We start from the raw sequence: 22,356 nt of genomic DNA, 5'->3' as shown, positions 1-22,356 counted from the left end.
GTATCTGGCCTCCGTGCTGGGGACTCTCGGGACTTATCTGGCCTCCATGCTGGGGACTCTCGGGACGTATCTGACCTCCGCACTGGGGGGCTCTCGGGACATATCTGGCCTCCGCATTGGGGGGCTCTCGGGACATATCTGACCTGCGCACTGGGGGGCTCTCGGGACATATCTGGCCTCCATGCTTAGAGTCTGCATGACCCCCAGAGTGTTCCGCGGACGGCGGGCGGCACTCACTGCGTGCACTCGGCTGTCTTGCCCTTGCTCTGGTACTCCAGGATGCACTGGATCAGGTGGTGGTTCTCGTCCAGCATCTGCGGAGAGAGCGTGAGCGGGCGCTGCCGACGCGGGGCTGCCGCTGGCCCTCGGGATGAACCGCCACCGCTACGCATCTAGTTTTCATATAGGCTGAGTGGCCCTTACGTGAAACGTGTCACATTTCAGATTTTTCCAGATTTGGAGGTATCTGTTTTAGACCCACCGGTTTGGCATCCCAAATCCGAGAACCTGAAATGCTCTGATGAGCGTTTCCTTTGAGCCTCATGTTGGCGCTCAAAAAGTTCTAGATTTTGGAGCACTTCAAATTTCCAGATCTGGGATGCTACGCCCGTTCTGTACGTGAAGCTGTCGTTCCATGCATGGCCTCAGCCACCACAAACCAAACACTCACACATCCCTGTGCTAAGGACTTCGCCAGTAAGCGGCAGGGCCATCTCAGCCCACAGATGAAAACATGGAGGCCCCATGCCTCCAGCAGCCCCCACCCTGAAGGACCCTCCAGCTTCCAGGGCCCTTGACTGCAGAGCATCTGTGCAGCAAGGGTCAGCCAAGTCGACAGCAAGGATGTCAGGACCCCGTGGGCACCCCACAAGAGGCCCTGGAGCCCCCAGCTGGAGGGGACAGCCTCAAATCACAACCACACAGGGTGGGACACAGGTAGCTGCCCCCCTCAGGATCAGCAGGGGTCCAGGGCACTCCTAGGTGGGGGGCATCAAGACTTCCTGCAGGGGCTGCCACCAACCGCGGTGGGGGAGGGAAGGAAAGGGTCTGGAAGGGGCAGGGACAGCACTACGGGTAGAAGAAACCACACACAACACAGGCCGGTGTGGGGGCAGGAAAGGTGGGTGAGACTGCGGAACCGGGCATGACCTGGACCTGGGGCTGGCGACCCGCAGCCCTCACCCCTGGAGTGCTGAAACGCAGCAGAACAGCAGGACGGGCCCACAGGCCACACAGGGAAGGCCAGTCCCGTCTTGAACCTTCTGTATCTTACACATAAAGTGTGTGTGCACAGACAGGGTCATGACTCCAAACCCAGATTAAACCAGTCTCAAGTGACTCAGGTGAACGGCCAGATGTGGGCCTCCCAGAGCTGGGCCGGGGTCTCTGTGCAGGCACCACGTGCTCCTAGAACCGGCAAAATGGAGGCTTCTGGTTCAGGGACAGCCAGGCACACACTCTGCCAAGCACGCTCCACGTTCAAGATGGGCACTGCCAGGAACCTGTCAGATGCAGGGGCTCAGCCTGTGACCTGGTGACCCGTGTGCCTGGCCGCACCTGAGCAGCAAGAGGCTGGGCCCACAGATTCCCCAGGTTTCCTTCCCAAAGGGCCTCCCGAACGTGCTCGTGTGGCCCCAGGGGGTTCTGGAGCACTCCCAAATCAAGCGGCCCAAGGCCTTGTGTCCACACACCTGCACGTGCTCAGGATGTGCTGAGTCTGGTGGTTGGGAGGAGTGGGGAGGGGTGGGTGGCAGCAGAGGAACAGGGACTGGGGCCAGGTGGCATCCTGCACACACCACACAGGATGCCCACGGGCCATGGGGAGCAGGCACAAAAGAGCCGGCTCTTCCAAGGTGTCCACCTGGGGGCAGCACTGGGTGGCCCATGGAGACCCAACAGGAGGTGAAAGAGGAGAGAGGGGGCGTGGGAGGAGACTGAAAAGAGGGGACACCCGCCCTGTGACCAGCCGCCTCCACCTGCAGGGAAGCACAGGACTGAGCCCACCACACCTGCTGCTTTCCATAAAAAGGCCTTTGCTCAGAGGCTAGCACGCAAGGAAGAAGCCGTGCCTTTTCGCTCCACCACAGCGTGCTGGGTCATCTCAGCCCTGTGAGGCTGCTCCCAGCAGGAGCTCAACAGGCCCTGGAGCAGGGGACCCCTACGGCAAGGGAAGGAGGAGCTCACCTGCCTGCCTGGGGACCTGGGGCCACCCAGCTGTGCCTCCACCCTGCCACGTGGCCCCTTTAACTGCAGTCTGACCTTGGGGCCCAAACCCATCCACAGGCAGAGGGAGTCCAGGGCGGAGAGAGCCCAGCCAGGCCACCTAGCAGAGCAGAGCCCAGGCCCACAGCCCCAGCTAAGTGACTGCCCTCGACTCAGCTTCCTCCTCCGCCCGTCTCCACAACTTCAGAGTTGGTTTATCCTGCTCTATTTTTTCTTTAAGTTATACCTTCCCCCTTTCCACTCTTTATCACTTTTCTCCCTGCTGGGGACAAGGTGGCCTGCACTCAGCTGAGCCCAATGGGGCTGAGGAGCCGTCCTGAGACAGGGGCGCCGCCAGGGGGCGCTGCGGGCCAGGCTTACCTGTGGGCAGATGAGGGTGAGTTCACCTGCCAGGCACTGGCATTACAGATGGCTCTGCCTCCAGATGAACTGAAGGAAGGGGACAACTATGGGCTTTCTTGCTTTCCCTTTAAGTGCTTCCCCTTCTCGACTCCTAACCCCCAGGCAGAGATTGTCTCCAGAGACACGAACTAGACACGGCCGGCGTTTCAGCATCACTCCCAGCACGGGGCCGGGATGGGCCGGGGGGGCACAAGCCGCCGACTTCATTAAGCAGAGCCCTGCGGTTGTGCACTGGCCAGGGCAGTGCCGCGGAGTTTATGCATGCACAACAAAACACAGTACTGGTGTGCGTTTTTAAAAAACTGGATACAGAGAACTTTCTCACATATGTTACACACATACCTATTTCTAAAAGGGAAGGACAGGTGGAACAAAAGGTGGCAGACTGGACGCCCCAAGCCCCACGCCCCGGCCGGCAACTGAGGATGGAACAGGTATGGCCTTCTACGGACAGAAAGGGGAGGGCACAAGACGGCAGCCACAGGAGTTTGAAGCTGAAGAGCACATGGACGAGGGATAACCAGATCAGTGCCCCCAGGGCGCCTGGCCTGAGCCACACTGTGCTGCGAAGCCCCACAAGGCTCAGGAATGTTAAGATTCCGGCACCTTTCAGGGTCGTCCAGGATCTGCTGGTAGGAGATGGGACTGGATGAGTGGGGGGTCTCCAGGAAAGTGACCAGCCTGGAGGAAAGACACTGGGCACTGAAGGGAATGTGCACCTCAGAGCGAACCACAGACCGACCACACACCTGCCTGAGCACAGCAGGCGGCGCTCCGGCCTCCAATCCCCAGAAGCCACAACAGTGCCATTTGAAAGACAAAGGCTAAAACCAGCCACAGAGGCCAAAATCCAGAGACGAAGGTTATGCAAGACGGAAACTTTTTTCTATTGCTTTTCTTCTGAGACAGGGTCTCGCTCTGTCACCCAGGCTGGAATACAGTGGCGTGATCTTGGCTCCCTGCAACCTCCACCTCCCAGGCTCAAGTGATCCTCCTACCTCAGCCTCCCGAGTAGCTGGGAATACAGGTGTGTGCCACCATGCCTGGCTAAATGCTTTTTTTTTTTTTCTTTTTGGGGTAGAGACAGGGTCTCCCTGTGTTGCCTCAGGCTGGTCTCGAACTCCTAGGTTCAAGTGATCCACCCGCCTTGGCCTCCCCAAGTGCATGAACCATTGTGCCCGGCCTGAAATTTTTTTTAAAAAATCCAACAAAACCTATTATTAATATCCTCACGAAGACAGCTGGTGCAGTGATGCAGGTTACTGGAGCCTCACAAAAGATGATGCTGGTTAGAAACAACAGAGGGCAGAGCTCTGGAGGTGAAAACCTGTTAGCCATAACACAGCTCAACAGAGGAGCAGAATATGAAGTTGAAGAAGAGTCCCGGAAAGCAGGATGGATTGACCGAGGAGAAAACAGAAAGATTGCGAAGAGAGGAGTGGACCAGCGCGGCCCTCCAGGAGCCCCAGAGATAGGAGCAGCGAGGAAATCACCCCCCAATCCTTCAATCAGAGCTGAAGGACGCATTTCCCCATCGGAAGGGCTCTCAGGTGACCAGTCTGCCAAAAAAGACCAGGGACAAAGAAAGATCCTAAACATGACAGGAGAGAAAAACCAGGTTCCACGTGAAGGACAGTGAATTCTGAGGGCATGGAGCCTCCTATGTGGGCCCGCAGGGGGTGACAATCCCAAGGAGACTTCCGGAGGAGCTGTGCTCCATACACCCCCTGAGGGGTCATGACCTCGGGGGGGCTGATGGCCTGGCCTGAGGGAGGCTCTGAGGGAGAGATGAACTCACCACGGAGGCTTCCAGAAGGGCTATGGTCTGATCCTGAGGGAGGCTTCTGCACAGAAATTGTCAGCCGAGACCCCAACCAGGAATGAAGGGAGAACAGACGCACTTTCAGACCCGCAAGTTAGGAAAACGTACCCTGTACCCAAACCAAGGGCACTCGATGACTGGCTGGCATTCTTCGAAAACTGCCAGTCATCAAAGATAAGGAAGATGGACGAGTGGTTCTCAACCAGGAGATACTCAACAGACATGGTCCCGGGGTCCTTCCAATAATCCTTAATGATGTTCTACAAAGGCCATTACCGGGACAACAGGGAAGTCAGAGTGAGTCGGAGCAGACGGCCGCGCTGCCGCCACATCAGCTCCCCCATTTCAATCTTTGTACAGTATCATGTCCATGTTGGCAGCAAAGTCACGCTCAAGTATTTGGGAGTAAAGGGGCACCAAGTCTACAACTCATTCTCAAATTGTCAGGGCAAAAGTAACGTGTCCACAGGACAGAAGAGGGAGGGGACAGCAAATGAGGTGGCGTTAACATGCGGGCAGTCAGATGAGGGGAGTACGGGAATTCTGTTTAAAGGGGCACATCCCAAACACCTGTTCTCAGGAGGCCATAAAATGATGCGCCTCCCTCCCAAAACCAAGGGAGCAAATCCCAGGAGAAGATCCAAGACCCAACCCAAGAGAAGCTAAAGGAATTTGGCCAACGGTGGGAGGCCCACGGAGAGCAGCCCTGAGACTGAAACCCAGAATACCTGAGCGAAGGAGGAGATACACTAGTGACAAGTGATCAAAAAGGAAAACCATCAACAACTCCAGGGAAAACAAAAGCCAGGTAGGAAAAGCAGTCACACGATCCTGCGTGGTTCAGCAGTGAGCAAGGTGTCTGTCATCACCCGTCAACAGCAGAGGCAGATCCAACCCCAGAGAAAGCCACTCTGACAGGTACAAGTGGGAAGCGCAGGTGTGCAGCAGGGAGGGCAGACCTTACCTGGTGACCTGTTCTCCCTGGTCACCAGCCCTAAACCCGTTCCAAAGTGGCCACTTGGTTTGGCCTTGAGAAGGGCAAGAGGGTGCTTCTGGGAGGCAGGAGGCATTACTCCTCAGGTTACTCACACCCTGGTCCGGTCTGGCTGTGTCCCCACCCAAATCTCATCTTGAACTGTAGTTCCCACGAGCCCCACGTGTCGTGGGAGGAACCCGGTGGGAAGCAATTGGATGGATGGGAGCCGCTTCCCCCATGCAGTTCTCGTGATGGTGAGTGAGTTCGCACGAGATCTGTTGGTTTTACAAGCGCCTGGCATTTCCCCTGCTTGCATTTCTCCTTCCTGCCGCCTTGTGAAGAAGGTGCCTTGCTTCCCCTTCTGCCATGATTGTAAGTTTCCTGAGGCCTCCCCAGCCCGGCGGAACTGTGAGTTAATTAAGCCTCTTTCCTTCATAAATTAGCCAGTCTCAGGTTTTCTTCATAGCCGTGTGAGAGAACAGCGAACATACACGCCCACGGCACGTCTTGACTCCTCATGTGCCCGCGTGGCTTTGGTGAGCACAAAATCCAAAGCAAAAGACCCCGACAGGAGAAAAATGCACTGACAGGCAGCTGCGGCCCCCGCTCTGGAGCTTGTCGATCTCTAGTTTCTTACATGTCTGTGTTTATGAAAATCTCTAAAACAAGCATTTACTCACGGTATCATCTGCAAAATGACCTTAAAGAGGCCTGCAGTGAGTCTGGGGTTGCCAGGGCTGGTGATGGGCCCACCTGAGTCTCCTCTACCCGGTTGTACCTCTAACACTAGGCTGAACGAAGAAGCCATTCACGCGGCCCGGAGCGTTCAACATTTTCTGCATTTACTGCTGTCTTCTGCAGACACTGCTTCGCAGCTTCCTGATGTGCACTTGTGTGTTTTTCTGCATCGTGAGACACAGTTCTCCCCACCCTTTCCAGAGAAGCTGAGTTTCTACAGGTTCAGGGGTAAACCTGTGTCAGAGACGTTGCTGGCAAAGCACTGCAGCTGGTAGCCTGAGGCCTCCTGAGGTGAGGGTGCTGGGGACAGAGATGAGGTGGCAACTCCATCCGGAAGAGCTAGAGGCTGGCATCAGGGGCCGCAGTAAGGAGGGGTGGGGAGACCCCATCTCTGAGCATGCTTCATCAATGTGCCCATCCTAGTCCTGGGTGAGTGGAGGTGACAGTGAGGAGGTGCGGCTCGCTCTGCTTATGGTGGAGTAGGCGTGGGTGGCCGGTCAGGTGGAGACCAACGTGCGTGAGCATCTGCTCAAGGCCATGAGGCAGCGGAGCCCCAGGCTTCTGGGGTTGACCTCCAGCTGGGCTGGAGGCTGGGCAGGAGCACATGGGTGAGGTGGGGGAAGGGCGGCCCGACGGAGGAAACAGGCATGTGCAAAGGCCATGGGGCGTGTCCAGGAACGGAGGCCAGCTCTGGGAAGCTGGAGAAGAGGGGAACAGGGGCTGCTGGGGGACGGGAGTCCTGTGCCCATTGCAGGGGTTACTTTCTCAACTGAAGCCTGTGCTCACTGCAAAGGCTGGCTGGACCAAGATCCCAGCGGCTGCGTACATCCACCACCCAATGCACAGCAAACCTCCCGGAGCCGTGTGGTCGAAACATGATTTCTTAATTCCCATGATTCTGGGCCAGCTGGGAGGATCTTCTGCTGGGCTTGGCTGGGCTCGCCGCTGGGGCAGCTGGGAGACCCGGGCCTCCCACTCCCTCTCTGCATTGTCACCCCTGTGGTCTCAGGCTCTGAGGGGCGGCCCCAACGTGTCTCTGTTGGTCAGGCTGGCTGATGCCCAGGACCAAGCCCAGCACCCACAGGGAGACGAACCCAAGGGGCACAGAAGCTGCGGCCATAGCGATGGACCATGCGGCTGAGCAGAGAAGCCGGATTTGGCAGGCGGGGACTGACGGGGGATACAGGGCGTGTCTTGGAGGGCCCAGGGCACAGCCAGGCACCAAGGATGGGGCCTGGGACTGCTGAAGCCCCACCGTGGGGTCCTGACTGGGTAGGCGAGGGAGTGAGGATGAGAACTGGGGACGGAGAGCAACTGGGGTCCCAGAGCCCACAGAGAGTAGGTGAAGGGCTGGGGCTGTCAGGCAAAAACCTGGGTGAGGGGCTCTCAGCAGAACCGTCTCTCCCCAGTGACGAACCTGTGTGGGGCCCTGGAAGCCGGACACAGAGGAGGCCTGGGGCTCTGAGGCTCACTGCCCACGCTGGGCAGAAACACCTCCGGTGTCCTCGGGGTTGTCCTTTCTAACTACAAAGACTTTCGGAACCTTTTTAATTTTGTAGGAGGAACCCCTGGCTCCTCCCACCCAGAGGCCAGCTCTGCTTCTTCTGGAAGCATCTCGCATGGAGTCCATGCGCTCCCCTCCCGACTCTGCACACACCTGATAACGTTCCACTCCCGCTGCTCCACTGAGTTCCCTTTCCTCTCAAAAAATCTCGGAAACTGTTCTCTGTCAGCACAGAGACCCCACCTGTCCCTTGAGCCCAGGAGGACGAGGCTGCATGAACTGTGATCACATCAGTGCGCCTCAGCCTAGGCGAAGGAGCAAGACTCTGTCTTAAAAAAAAAAAAAAAATCCACCTCAATGTTTCCTATGCTCCAGAGAATTCCACAACATGGACACAACGTAGTACTCAGTCTCCTCGGACAGACGTTGAAATTGTTCCCTGTCTTCTGCCACTACACTCAGGGCTGCCACGCACTCCCCACGCATGGCGTGGACACAGACACAGGATCAACTCCTAGGAGTCATCAAGGTGTGAGAGGGACCAGCCTGGCAGACCGGAGAGCTGGTTGAGCATCAGCAGGTGGCTGAGCCGGCGATGGCACCTGTGCTAGCACCTGCCACTCCTGTTCTTGGGGCAGACATTGCTGACCCATCAGCTCTCCTTCCCTGAGCCCAGCCTGAGCTGCTCCGTCCTTGCCCCCAAGGTCAGCAAGCCGACACTACAGACTCCACTGATGGAAGCCAATGGGACCCTCTGAACATTCGCCCAACTGTGGAATATGTGTCGGTGTGTGGGCTTCAGAAGAGCCCCCAAATTTACACGTGCAGTCTCCTTGGGGGGAGCTGGCTGCTGCCTCATGGCCCCGCCACTGTGTGTTTGACAAGCGTGTGCAATTTCCAAGACTCTAAGAACATGTGAAGACATGCTTAACACACACAACAGCAGCCGCATCTGCACACGCCTTGGCAGTCCCTTTCAGTCTCATGGTGCTCTGGGGCGTCTCACAGCACAGCACAACCAAATCACTTTGGTCCTGGCAGTTCCCAAGCTGAAGATGCGCTCACTGTACTAGCGACATGTGACGTTTGTGTGCATCCCGTCCATGTGCTGACACTGCCTTTTCTTTTCGACACGACCCTGGACTTGCGATGGTTTCCTGCAGTATGGAACGGAGTCCTTACCTCCCTTTCCCAATGCCACGGATAAATTTCGGCCGTTCCTTGCTGGTTGCGTGCCTGATCAAAGGCTAAAGCTGACCAATGACAAGGCTGCCAGGCATTGTCTTACCCATACACACAGGCTAGGAGGGAGGCCACAGCCCTGTCCTCTTGCTAAAGACAAGGAAACTGGGCCACAGAAAGGTGAAGCACACATCACCATCGGCGGGATAAGAATGTGAGCCCAGGAAGTCCGGCCTGCCCCACCCTGCCCTCCTGCAGTTCCATGGCCCCCATCCTCATCCTGGTAACACCAAGGACCTGCCTGCTTCCCACACCTATTTCCAATTTGAGGAGGATATAAATAGGCCACTTCCGTCCCCATTGTGCACAGCAACTGTGGTGGCCGATTAGAATCGGACCAGCATCACAGGAGCCTCCTTCCCGCAATCGTCCATGGCACCTTCTCCCAACCTTTCGGATTCCTCTTGCGATCACAGGCAGGGAGGCAGTGGAGGTGCCTGCCTGGACCAGAGGAGAAGACCTGCACTTCCTCTTCCCAGGCCCCACAGGCCTTACGGACCATCAGTGCCGGCCCGCTAACTGCCTCAGCACCCAGGGCCTGTTCATTCCTCCATCCACTGTAACACGCCACAGGGTGTGACCCCTGCATCCACTGGGGGTGGGCGTGAGTCCTGCATCCACTGGGGGCGGGCGTGACTCTTCCGCCATCTGCAGCCCGGGGATTCCAGGAAATCTGTCCTCAGACTCCAAGCACACAGAGGCAGGTGCCCAGGCTCCAACCCACTGGCCTGGGGCACAGACCGTGCAAAGGCCAGGAGCCTCAAGGAGAACATCCGGGACCGCTGGCTGGTGAGCGCCACCTGGGCAAGACCTGGGCTGCCTTCAGCTGCTGCCTCCAGACTCCACACCCAGCGACTGGATGGCAGACAGGGACTCTGGAGACCCATCAGCCTTGGAAAGGTCAGGGGTAAAGGGCAGTGGGCAGGCACTGTGTCTTTATCCAAATGCTTCCTCACCCTCCAGGCTGAGCAGGACTGGGAAAAGCACCTTCAGGAGCGCCCAGCAAGAGGGTGTATGGCCAGGCTTTACAGACAGAGGGGACAGAGGCCAGGCTGCGGCTGCTTCCTCTGGGACAATGCCTTTCTCCTGCCTGCCTCGCCCACAGCGCTCAGGCTCAAGGGCCTTGCAGAGTGCCTCCCTCACCTGACCTAAGACAGCAAGGAGGCCAAGCAAGGCCTGTGGCTGCGGGGTCCCTCCCCGGGGCTGAGCCCAGGCTCCAGAATGAGGGGACCCCACCCCTCATCCCTGGCGATATAAAGACAGGCCCCCGTGCTCCCCTTCTCAGGTGGGGGGAGCCTCTGATAGCGGGAAGAATGCTGTCAATCAGCCTCGTGCAAGGGAGGCTTGGCATCCCCAAGCCATTCAGTCACAGGACAGCTCTCACCTTACAAACACTCCTAGCCAAGTTAGCTTGCGTTCCTTCAGACAGCAAGTTCCAGGTCTGAGGGAGCACACAGGGTGCCCACTGTCTGCTGGGTGTGCACCCCATCCTCCACACCTCATCCCCACCCAGAAGTGTGCCCCTTGCCCATGCCCCACCCCCGCACCTGGGTACCAAGGGCATGTGATAGGGCTGGTCCAGGTTCAACCACTCCCTGGCTCTCAGACCCTGGGCACGGCACCAACCCACCCCACAAAGGTCTTGTCTTCCCACACCAAACCCACACAGCAGGCAGACCCAGGGCCCCACCTCCTCTCAGCTCTGTCCCATTCCCTCAGAGCTCTTCCCCAACCCTGCCCTGCAACAGGCACTGGGGATCCAGACACCCAGCAGACGGGCAGACACCACTGCTATTATCCGGCCAAGGAAACCAATGAGAAAACCAATACTAACAGAAACAGTAACACATTTATTGACCAATTACTGTATGCCAAGCAGCAAGGAGGCAACCCAGGGGTCAAGTCTGGCCACATGGTCCGTGGTGACCACTGCAGCCCCAGCCCCAACAGCAGCGTAAGGAGCACACACTGGACAGTAGGACACTACAGTTCCCAGCTGGTGGCCAGAGAACAGCCAGCCAGGCCCAAGGGCCACTGTGGTGACATGGCCCAGCCCCACCACAGGGTTCCCTAGCACAGTCATGTCCCTTGTGGTGCTTGCCGCAGAGTGGTTCTGACCATCTCACCCATGCACTGCTGCCTGGTCACCACCAGCTACCCTCCCCACATCAGCCCAGCACTCCCTGCCCTTCCACTTTGGGTCCCCCAATACCTGCTCCATGCAGGCCAGGTTCCGGACCCTCTGTGACTCTCTGCCTCCGCCTCATGGCTCTCTTTCTCTGAGCTAGCCCTCACCACAAATGCACTCTTGTGGGCTGAACTGTGCCCGGACCCCAGTCCCTGCGCATGGGAGGTACTAGAAACAAGCTATTTGAAAATGAAACAAAGATGGGGTCTTGCTGGATTAACGCAGGCCCTAAAACCAATGACTAGAGTCCTTATAAAAACTGGGAAATTGAGGCCAGGCATGATGGCTCATGCCTGTAATCACAGCACTTTGGGAGGCCAAGGGGGGTGGGGGGGGGCGGATCACCTGAGGTCGGGAGTTCAAGACCAGCCTGGCCAACATGGAGAAACGCCGTCTGTACTAAAAACACAAAATTAGCTGGATATGGTGGCACGTGCCTGTAATTCCAGCTACTCAGGAGGCTGAGGCAGGAGAACTGTTTGAACGTGGGCGGGTGGGGGGGCGGAGGCTGTGAGCCCAAGATGGTGCCATTGCACTCTAGCCTGGGCAACAAGAGCGAAACTCCATTTCAAAAAAAAAAAAAAAAAAAAAAGATGATGATGAAATCAGAGACTGGCTGGATACACCTACAAGCTAGAGAACACCAAGGGCTGCCCACAGCCATCAGAAGCCAAGAGAAGAGCAGGGAACTGACCCCTGGACTTGGGACTTCTGGCCTCCAAAACTGTAAGGGAATAGATTTCTGTCGTTTGAAGCCACCTGGGTTGTGGTAATGTGTCAAGGAAGTCACAGGACACTGACGCATCTGCTTATTTCAAAACACTTCCACTGATGGAACCAGAGTCACAGATGCACCGGCACGTGCTCAGCACTAACTGTGCTCAGACACGACGAGAGGCTGGGGATCAGCAAAGAATTCATCAGTCACATGCTGAACTCAGGAGCCCAAGCAAGTGCTTCCTGGGCCACATGACGGCTGAGGGAGCATGAGACAGGGAACATTTGAGTGAGGCTTTGAAGGTTGAGTAGAAGTTGGCTTGGAAGATCCCCACCCACACACTATGTTGTTAAGGACAAGTTGTATTCTTCCTTCCCCTTCACTACCAAGCGGGTTTCAGAGGGGTCCCTGGCTTCTCTTAATGCTCTCGGCATGAGACTACTAGCACACACTGTGGACACAGCACACGTTTTAGGCATAGAACACGCACCTCTCACACCCTTCTCAGCCTTCTCACACCTCCCAGTAAAAGATCCCTGGGTAAATACATTCACTGTCAAAACACCAAGCCCAATATGCAGCCTGCTGGCCCTACCAGGCCAAGTCAGCAGCCTAAACTAAAGATCCATTTCCAATGGTCAGCAGGCTGAGTTTCTGCCCTGGGACACACAGTCCACAGGTGCATTTCTTCCTTTCTAATCTGATGTTTGGGGCAGCACCTCAATACACACTTTTACCTGGAGAATTTGGGGAGCTTCAATGGAAGTGTGTGCGCAGTGCAAATAACAGGACGAACGTTGAAGACAAAAGTAGCTTCAGGAACAATGACTGCTAAGGTCCAAAAAACCAGAGTGCCAGGAGATGCTCCGGGTTCCAACATTTGCCTCTGAGCCTAGAGCTTGACCTCCGCCTGGCCAAATGTTCCCAGATCAAGGGGTACCAACAGAGCAGACCCTGGAGTCACAGTCTGGGTTCAACACCTGGCTGTGCCACTTAGCAGCAAGGCACTCAGCACCCCAGGCTTCAGCGTCCACTTACCAGCAAGGCACAGCCTCCCTAGACCTCAGCGTCCTTAACTGTTAAACGGGATGCCAGTAGCTTCTATGAAGAATTGGATGAATTAAAATTTATAAAACCCTTAGAAGTGTCTGGGATACAGTAGGCACACATAAGTGTTTACTACGTAAATTAAAATGCCACACTTGTAAATCTGTGTTTCTGCTATTCTCAATCTCTCCTGTTCAGAGTTGGCCAAGGTTCTCATTTGTTAAGACCATCAAATTTCTAAAACTAGCAACAGCAAGGATAGTCTCAAAATAGGCGATAGATTTAGGACAACTTCCACAGGAGACTGGCATGTCATCAAGGAATAAGAGCCACAATCAAGGTCAAGGTGAACCCCCTTAGGGAGACACGCCGCTCCTGGGAACCTAGGAATACCACTGTTTATCCCTGCAATCCCACCAGGGTGAAGACGGAGTCGGAGTTGAGGAAAAAACGAATGTCACTCCAAAAGATGTTGCGACAACTGAAACGGGAATGGCTAATGCTGATTTTCTTCCGAATTTGTCTTCTACCGAAAAACAGCAGAAAATGCAAAGTCTCAATTTCAAAACTTAGGGCTTTGGATAACGGTATCCCAAACCCCTGTAAACGCTGTCTCTTGAAATCCACAAGGCCGAACTTACGGAGCTAGAGGAAAGGTTGTGGAGCAAATCCACCAAGTTTGTTAGGCGAGGCGGCGGGGGAGGGTGTCACGCTGAAATGCGGCGTGGCCGCGAGGATACGGGTGGGCGGTGCGCTTCTTACGGGGCCGAGCTGCCTAACGATGCCCTCCAAATGGGCATTGGGAGGCGTCCCTCTGTGCCTCCATCGTCCGCGCCTCGCTCCAGCGGCAGAAGGGGCAGCCCTGGCCGCGGGCCCCGCCATCTCCGTGCGCCCGGAGGCCGGCCCGCGCCCTTCTCCACTCGCCAAGCTGAGCGCAGAGAGCGAGTGTCGCCCGCCGCCCGCCTTCGCCACCGAGACTGGCTGCGGAGCGCGACGAGCCCTCGCCCCGGCCCCGAGGGGTCCCCGTGCGCCCGGCACGGCCCAGGACTGTTCCCAGCGCGCGCCGCGGACTCGGAGGACAGCGCGCTCGGGGGCCGGCACCCTCCAGCGTCCGCCCGGCCCCCAGCGCCCCGTGCCCCGGCCCGAGGGACCCGCCGCCCCAACAAAGTTGGCGCAGGCTCTCCGGGGAGCGCCCCCCACACGGCCCGGTGCCCGCTGGCGCGCAGGCGTGGAACGCGGGGACGGGCACCGGGCCGCCGTCCGGGTTCGCGGCCGCCCGGCTGCGCCCCGGCTTTGTTCGCGCCCTGCGCCCGCCAGCTGCCCGCGCCCCGGCCCCGCGAGCGCCCGCCCTCAGCCCCGCCGCCCGGCGCCGCCGCCCCGGCCCGGCCCACCTTCTGGATGGTTTGCTGCGTGACCTCCCCTTTGCCTCTTGGCCGGGCGGACGCGAAGGCCACGGACATGGTGGCTGCGCGGGACTCAGCCCGTGGTCATCGGGGTGGATACTCCGGCTGCGCTCGGCGGCCCGAGGCGCTCATTATCCGCAGTAGCGGCGGGGGGGCAGGGGGCGGGGGCGCGGGGGGCGCCGCGTCATGGGCTCGTCCGCCTCGTCGCCGTCGCCGAGCCTCCGGGCCCGCGGCGCCGCCGCTCCGCCCTGCAGAAGGGTCTGCGGCCCAGTGCCGAACGGTGGCCCCCGGCGGCCCCCTCGCACCCAGCGCCCGGCCCTCCGCCGGAGCACCGCCTCCCACCCCCGGCCACCGGTGGTTCGGCCTGGCCCCGCCCCGGCGCCCGCCCGCACGTCCGCCCGACGCCGCCTGACGCCGCCCGACGCCGCCTGACGCCGCCCGTCGCCGGCAGCGCAGGTCACGGCGCCGAGGGCGGGGCGCGGGCGCAGTGGCGCCGGGAGTCGCGGGTGCGCGCGGGCCGTGAGTGTGCGCTTTTGAGAGTCGCGGCGGAAGGAACTCGGCCGCCGCCCCGCCGGCATGAGCTACGACCGCGCCATCACCGTCTTTTCGCCCGACGGCCATCTCTTCCAAGTGGAGTACGCGCAGGAGGCCGTCAAGAAGGGCTCGACCGCGGTGAGCCGCCGGGGCCTGCGCGGGGCCGGGGACGCGGGCGGAAGTGGGGCTGGGGAGCCGAGAGAGGGTCGGGGTCGGGCGCGGAGCTGTGGGCGCACGCGGGCGTGCGCGGGGCAGCGGCGTGGGCAGTCGGGGCTGTAGCTGAGCGCGGGCCCCGCTGCCGGTCTCCACGAGTGCCTGCAGAGGCGGCGTTTGGCGTGAGCCGCGATGGCCCGTTCTCCCCACCCAGCGCCTCGCTTGGGGCCCGGCCTCGCGTGGGGCACCGGGCACGCGGGACCGTGGCGACGCCATCTTGGGCACCCCTGGCCCCGGCCGGGCGCGTGGGTCGCATCGCCGACCCGGTTTGCAGAGGCCGGGCGAGGGCCGCTGCAGGCCGCGGGGGATCGACTGTGCGCTCGCTGGGGGCTGTTCACGCAGCCGGGTGGCTGGGTAGCGAACTGCTCAGTCCCCCGTTACGGGGACCCCCACCCGCCCCAGGGCAACACTTGTTCTCTAGGCCCAGGTGGGCTTCGGGAACAAAGCAGCTCGCTGGTCTGGCCGGTGGCGGGCGCTTCCCGGGTCCCTGCACTCTGCCGGAAGGAGCCTTCCCGGGGCCGGGCTGCAGCCGCCCGGGTCAGGACTGGTCTGAACACGGCCGTTTCAATTTTGACGAGGGCTCGTGTACATTGACCTTAGTGACATTGTTTGAAACTTAAATTCGTAGCATCAAGACGTGTCAGTTTTGTTGGTCAGCCTGTGAGATCGTTATTCTTTTATCACCTGGTATTCAGAGGTTTGAGCAGGCAAAGAAAGCACACACGGTTCTCTAAATTTTGAATTGTTTTCATTTTCTGAATCTTTGTTTTGAAATGAAGGCCCAGTTATTCATCAGGTGATCTAAGTCAGCTTAAAGAGCACTAGGAGTCGGCTGACCCCTGCCTTCGACCCCAATACTCCCACCTCCGCCAGTTGGCTGCACCTGGCTTTAACAAATCCATGTAGCTTCTCTGGGCCTCGAGTCAGTTGAAGGTCAAGTGAGTCAGTACCTGAGAAAGCTCCCGGAAAACCCGAACACTTGAGACCAGAACTTCTCAGCCAGGGATGGTTTTGTGCCCACAGGGGCCACTGGCAGTGTGTGGCGACTTTTCTAGTGGTCTAAGACCTTGCAGAGGTGCTCCTGGCATTTAGAGGGTAGAGGCCAGGGACGCTGCTCAATATCCCACCCGTGCTTAGGGCGGCAGGAACAGTGAGATCAGCCTGCCCAGGTGCTCACAGTGCTAAGCGGGAGAAGCCCCTGCTCTAAACCAGGAGCCGCTGTTTATCCCAATGATGGTTCCCTTTGTTTCTGGCTTGACTCGGGGTTGACTGTCAGTGATTGTCGGTGCTTTTAGTAACAGCTACATCCTTCTCTAGTATCAGCCATAAACAATTTGGGATAACAGTTGACACCTTGTCCACTGGTGGCAAATCAGGCCCCTTCCCACGGCTGTCACATGAGTATGTCACAGTGCAGGAAACAGTGCATTGTGGCTCAATACAATTTCACAACTACAGAAACACTGCCTTCAGAACACCAGACTCGAGTGTGAAAGTCTGAGGCTTCCAGGCTTTGCATGGGACTGTTTGATTCATTGGGTTGAAAGGAAACACATGCCGATTATATAATGGTTACTTACTAGCTATGCTGTAACTAAAACTACATCTCAGCATTTGAAAGGCGCAGGTTGGGCACCTAGGTGAGCACGCCTGGGCTAGCTCTACCAGCAGTAGATGAATGCCCCTGGGTTTGCAGGATGTGGTGCCAACCACAGTGACAGACAAGTGGAGGAGGAAGGGGTGTGGGTGCACACACCTTCCAGTGGGAGCTGCTACCCAGAGTACGTATCCCCCAGGACCGAGGTTCAAATCTGCTCCTAGTGCTTGCTGCCTGGCAGTAGAACCATGTGTCACTTTTTTTCAGAGGGTGGGGTGGGGTGAGGGGACAGGGTCTTGCTGTCTCTGTCTCCCAGCCATCATGGCTCACTGCAGCCTCCACCTACCAGGCTCTAGCGATCCTCCCACCAGCCCCCAGAGTAGCTGGGACTGCAGGCTTGAGCCACCACGCCTGGCTAATTTTTGTACTTTTTTTAGAGACAGGGTTTTGCCATGCTGTCCATGCTGGTCTCGAACTCTTGAACTCAAGTCATCCACCCACCTCAGCCTCCAAAAGTGCTGGAATTACAGGCATGAGCCACTGCACCCAGCACTCATGTCACTTTCTTATGTGGTTTGTGGATCTTAATTAAAGGTTGGTGTTCGAGGAAGAGACATTGTTGTTCTTGGTGTGGAGAAGAAGTCAGTGGCCAAACTGCAGGATGAAAGAACAGTGCGGAAGATCTGTGCTTTGGATGACAATGTCTGCATGGCCTTTGCAGGTACGCGTCGGTGGGGAGCGCTGTCTTACTCTCCAGAGTCTCAGCGAAGAATAGAGCTTTAGAGATTAACTCGGTGTGTGGGCTGTTGTGAGCCATATAAACTGAGTAAATGAAAATCATTTAAAAGAAATGAATTTGGACTTTTAAGTTGGCCAGTTTCTTTGGTGGCCTCTCTGCCATAGCGGGTGAAAGAGAAATGACTAAATGGATGAAAACACTTCTGGCTGCTGTACAATTTGACCTCCACTGTTATTTTTCTGTATCAGTCAGTTACAATCTAGAGAAAAGCTGGACTTTGTAGAGCTAACTGCATCTGTGGCATGGAGAGGACAGAACCACGTCCTGCCATCCCCAGCAGTAAAAAGGACCGCACTGGTGGATGCAGGCCATGCCTCGGCATCTTCTCAGCGCTGTTTTGGTCTTGCTCATTTCTCCTCTCAGCAGATCCAATCTGGGAAGATCTCAATTTATGTAATGAAATTAGGGATTAACTCAATTTCTAAGATTCCCAAGAGGACTCAGGTACCGTGTTTAAGTATGGTCCGAGGCACACAATTCTTCATATACAGACAGTCCCTGACTTAGTATGGTTCAATCTACAATGTTTTTAAAAATCCAGATTCTGCACAACAGCCAACAATTTTTTATTTACAATGGGTTTATGGGGTAGTCAATGCATTTTCAGCTGGGTATTTTCGACTTACGATGAGTTTAGCGGGATACCACCCCACTGCACATCGAGAAGCATCTGTACCCAATTTCTTAGAAGTTCCCAGGGGCTGACAGGTTCCACTGCCAGTCACTTAGAATAGCTTTGCTGCCGGTTTGGGGGTCTGTGGAAGGTTAAATGCTGGGTCATCGTGTCCGTCCCCCAGCCTGTAGGTTGTGCTCTCTCTCTACTCCAGCAGAAGCCTCTCTGCTCTCCCTGCAGGCCTCACCGCCGATGCAAGGATAGTCATCAACAGGGCCCGGGTGGAGTGCCAGAGCCACCGGCTAACTGTGGAGGACCCGGTCACTGTGGAGTACATCACCCGCTACATCGCCAGCCTGAAGCAGGTGGGTGCCTGCCTGATCGCATGCTCACTTCTGGCAGCAGGGCAGTCACTGCTCCGCCATGGCGGGTCGTCCTGCCATGTCACTTCATGTGGATTTGCATGTCACTTCAGATGAATCAGAAAACTGATTTATTCCATGATCCTGATCTTGACTTGCACAAGCGTAACTTGACCTAGCTCACCAATTTGAGTAACACTGTTCTGTTCTCAGGTCCTGGAATGGGATATTCCAAATTCCTGTGTCTAGAGGGAAATGATAGCTTTTGTCTTGCCATCCTGAGTTACTAGTCACCAAGCAGTTGAAGGGGGCTAGAAGCCACCCTATGAGGAAATGCCATTAACGTGTAAGCAGAATACATGTCTACCAGTCAAAGTAACTTCCAGTAACCTGAGTTGTCCTCCATGGTACAATTCTGGTGCTAGGTGAGTCTTTCTAGGAGTGAAAATGCAGAAAAGGATGTTGAAAGCTGTTGGCTAATACATCATTTCAACTGCTAATAATCTGAGAGGGGGCTTGGGCATGACTTAAAATGTTCATACTTTGACTAAGTACGGTTCTTTCCTCACATGCAATTTCTTAGTTGGATGGTACTGACCTGCTTCTTTTCTTGCTAGCGTTATACGCAGAGCAATGGGCGCAGGCCGTTTGGCATCTCTGCCCTCATTGTGGGTTTCGACTTTGATGGCACTCCTAGGCTCTATCAGACTGACCCATCGGGCACATACCATGCCTGGAAGGTGAGTTCGTGACAAGACAAAGGGGCTTTGGACAATCTTGCCAGAAAAAGGCTTTGAGGGGTGGGAGGTCCTGGGCTTCCTGCTGTAGGCCCTGTATCAGTGAATGAGTCGGTTAAGTTAACCTAGTCCTATGAGAGCAAGAAAAGTATTAAACATTGCTGTTTGGAAGAAAATCAAAGGGCAGCAAGCTGTAAGGATAGACCACATAAATTAAAATCCTCAGGCGGGTGTGGTGGTTCACGCCTGTAATCTCAGCACTTTGGGAGGCTGAGGCAGGTGGATCACCGGAGGTCAGGTGTTCGAGACCAGCGTGGCCAACATGGCAGAACCCTGTCTCCACTAAAAATACAAAAGAAATTAGCTGGGCATAGTGGCACATGCCTGTAATCCTGGCTACTCAGGAGGCTGAGGCAGGAAAATCGCTTGAACCCAGGAGGAAGAGGTTGCAGTGAGCCGAGATCACACCACTACACTCCAGCCTGGGCAACAAGAGCAAAACTCCATCTCAAAAAAAAAAAAAAAAAAAAAAATCTCCCATTGCCTCTTGATAATGGAATAAAAGGTATAATCCCATTCTTGGTAAGAATTAGCACCAATTCTAAAGAGCTCTTTGCAAAAGGAAGCCACAAGGCAGGGCCTGTGTCCAGGGCTGCTGTCCAGCACTCCAGCTTGCCTCCTGCCACCGTCACTGGCTGGGCGGCCCATGTGGGGCAGCCGTGTTCCAGGGCTGGCCCTGGGTTGTCATGCCCTATGCCACGTGACAACATACATATCTGTTTTAGGCCAATGCCATAGGCCGGGGTGCCAAGTCAGTACGCGAGTTCCTGGAGAAGAACTATACTGATGAAGCCATTGAAACAGATGACTTGACCATTAAGCTGGTGATCAAGGCACTCCTGGAAGTAAGTTTGCATTTGGAATCCAGGCAAGGTGGTGAAGATACCACGTTTTGGTGGTGACTGGTAGGTAGATGGGCAGCAAGGAAAGTGGCAAGGATCCAACAGTAATGCCTAATGACTGCTATGTGCCCGGCACTGCTCTGGTCTATGGTGTATCCTAACTGCTGTGTTCCTTGAAATAGCCACGCAAGGTGTGATCATTAGTGCCTTTATCCAGCTGGGGCAGCCGAGGGTTGTGCAGGGGCACACAGCATGAGAACCAGAGGCAGGATGTGAACCCAGCTGTCCAGCTGTGGAATCTGTTCTCCTCATGCCATCACTAGGCCTTCCAGAGGCTTGAACTGTTGCTAAAGTCGGGATTAGAGAACTGGAGATACGGTTGGGCTTTGTTGAGACCTTGAAGTGCTAGCAGGTGAAACCAGAGAGGGACTAGCTGGAAGGCCAGGCTGGAGTGTAGGCATCAGGATTCCTGGTGGTGACCACTATGTCAAGGGGAGGGCCTTGAGCACAGCTGCTGTGCAATAGAGAGGAGTCCCAGTGCTGGGAGGCAGGAGGGTGTGCAGGCATCCCAAGTAGACTTCATAAATGCATTTAGGACAAAGACACAGGTTTTGGGGGACTGGGACCTCCATTCCTGGGACTTGGGTTTGGGTACACACCTATTTAAGGTACTCCTGAGAGCTGCTTTTGTCTTGAATAGGGAAAGGTGGCTAATGCTCCTGTCTTCTCTCCCTTCAAGGTGGTTCAGTCAGGTGGCAAAAACATTGAACTTGCTGTCATGAGGCGAGATCAACCCCTCAAGGTAATCACCAAGTTTGTCTGCTTTCTTTACCTGTGAGTTTTCTCCATGATCAGGGCAGTACCAGTTCAGAAGGAAACATCATGGGGTCGTTCTGTGGTTTTAACATTAGGAAAATGGGCCGGGCGCGGTGGCTCAAGCCTGTAATCCCAGCACTTTGGGAGGCCGAGACGGGCGGATCACGAGGTCAGGAGATCAAGACCATCCTGGCTAACACGGTGAAACCCCGTCTCTACTAAAAAATACAAAAAACTAGCCGGGCGAGGTGGCAGGCGCCTGTAGTCCCAGCTACTCGGGAGGCTGAGGCAGGAGAATGGCGTAAACTTGGGCGGCGGAGCTTGCAGTCAGCTGAGATCCGGCCACTGCACTCCAGCTTGGGCGACAGAGCGAGACTCCGTCTCAAAAAAAAAAAAAAAAAAAAAAAAAAAAAGGAAAATGTTTTTCTGAGGCTCCCCATACGTCAAAGAGAAGATTCCCATCTTCCTCTGATTAGATGGTCCACGCGTGTTCTCTGGGCATGCTGAGCAGCTGCCAGTCAGATCTGCTGCTGCTTCTTAATACTTGTCTAGGTCAGGCAAGCATCCTCTTGTTTTCCTTGAGGTCCCTCTCCAAAGAGGCTGTATGAGCAGCAGTGCCAAAGCCTGGCTACCCTCCCCAGAAGAGGGCGCTGGTTCCTTGGCACCTTGTTTGGCTTAGGTAACCATGAAGTTTTTTTTGATAGATTTTAAATCCTGAAGAAATTGAGAAGTATGTTGCTGAAATTGAAAAAGAAAAAGAAGAAAACGAAAAGAAGAAACAAAAGAAAGCATCATGATGAATAAAATGTCTTTGCTTGTAATTTTTAAATTCAAATCAATCATGGATGAGCCTCAATGATGTGTAGGCCTTTCCATTCCATTTATTCACACTGAGTGTCCTACAATAAACTTCCGTATTTTTTAACCTTTTTTTTTCTTTAAGAGAATGTGTATCTTTAGGTGCAATCATAGTATTCCTCTCATCTCTCACCCTTCTTTTTCAACCCTGAGCTGCCTTAAGTTTGAGCTTTCCTTTCTGTTCCTTGTGGCTAAGACAGCAAGCCAGTGTGAGACAGAGATTCCTCCCTTGGGAAATCAGCTGCTGCCCTGGGTGCTGCAGAGAAACCTGGCCTTCAGCAGACCCGTTTCTCTGTTGTAGACACAGAATGACTTCCATTTGCTTTTAGACCTTCATTCTAGTCCCCTAATGAATGTATAATGTCAAGGACACAAACACAGGTAGCCCTGGGTTAATTCTGTAGAGCAGCAGCTTTGTTCAAAGCAGCTTTCGATGTCTGACTTTCATAGACCACATCTTGATGTCTGCTCCCTACTTTCTCTTGAAGACTGTTCTGGCTATTCTCTGCCCTTTCTTGCATTTTGGCTTCCAGTCCAGCAGCAGTTGAAGGCTTTTGTGTCCTCGGGTCACCCCTTTTCTCCCATGCTACCACTTGCTCTGGTCCTTGGTTTTGGGCACATACCTTCTAAAAAGGAGTAAAGGGGCCCAGATACATTTTGAG

The 22,356-nt window shown here is 55.7% G+C and overlaps 2 protein-coding genes and 1 long non-coding RNA gene across 6 annotated transcripts in view; 1 reads left to right on the top strand and 2 right to left on the bottom strand.

Moving 5' to 3' along the window:
- Positions 1 to 14,640, bottom strand: part of SS18L1 (SS18L1 subunit of BAF chromatin remodeling complex) — a 40,473-nt gene extending 25,833 nt beyond the window's left edge. For 3 of the 4 annotated variants that reach the window (XR_012419593.1, XM_045363252.3, XM_074005629.1), the window contains exons 1-2: positions 14,252 to 14,640; positions 238 to 314 (exon numbers count right to left, since the gene is read on the bottom strand). Coding sequence is in view for 2 of the 4 variants with exons in the window: in XM_045363252.3 (XP_045219187.1) it covers positions 238 to 314; positions 14,252 to 14,320 (146 nt within the window). In the remaining 2 variants the exon portion in view is untranslated. The remainder of the gene's footprint in view (positions 1 to 237; positions 315 to 14,251) is intronic. The other variant, XM_065523363.1, reaches the window with a different exon arrangement.
- A 90-nt stretch (positions 14,641 to 14,730) lies between these two features.
- Positions 14,731 to 21,765, top strand: PSMA7 (proteasome 20S subunit alpha 7). Its single transcript, XM_005569510.4, has 7 exons — positions 14,731 to 14,935; positions 17,202 to 17,328; positions 18,260 to 18,384; positions 18,999 to 19,121; positions 19,904 to 20,023; positions 20,760 to 20,822; positions 21,541 to 21,765. The coding sequence occupies exons 1-7, from the start codon at positions 14,840 to 14,842 to the stop codon at positions 21,631 to 21,633; spliced, it is 747 nt and encodes a 248-aa protein (XP_005569567.1). The 5' UTR covers positions 14,731 to 14,839; the 3' UTR covers positions 21,634 to 21,765.
- On the bottom strand, positions 17,956 to 21,259 carry LOC141407951 (uncharacterized). The gene is made up of 2 exons (XR_012419596.1): positions 20,680 to 21,259; positions 17,956 to 18,816 (listed from the first exon to the last, which is right to left on the bottom strand). It is a non-coding gene; the product is annotated as an uncharacterized lncRNA (long non-coding RNA).
- Positions 21,766 to 22,356: the final 591 nt, after the last annotated feature.

Source organism: Macaca fascicularis, chromosome 10 (genome assembly GCF_037993035.2).
Source record: "Macaca fascicularis isolate 582-1 chromosome 10, T2T-MFA8v1.1".
Taxonomy (NCBI): Eukaryota; Metazoa; Chordata; class Mammalia; order Primates; family Cercopithecidae; genus Macaca; species Macaca fascicularis.
This window is presented reverse-complemented; position numbering and strand designations above follow the sequence as displayed.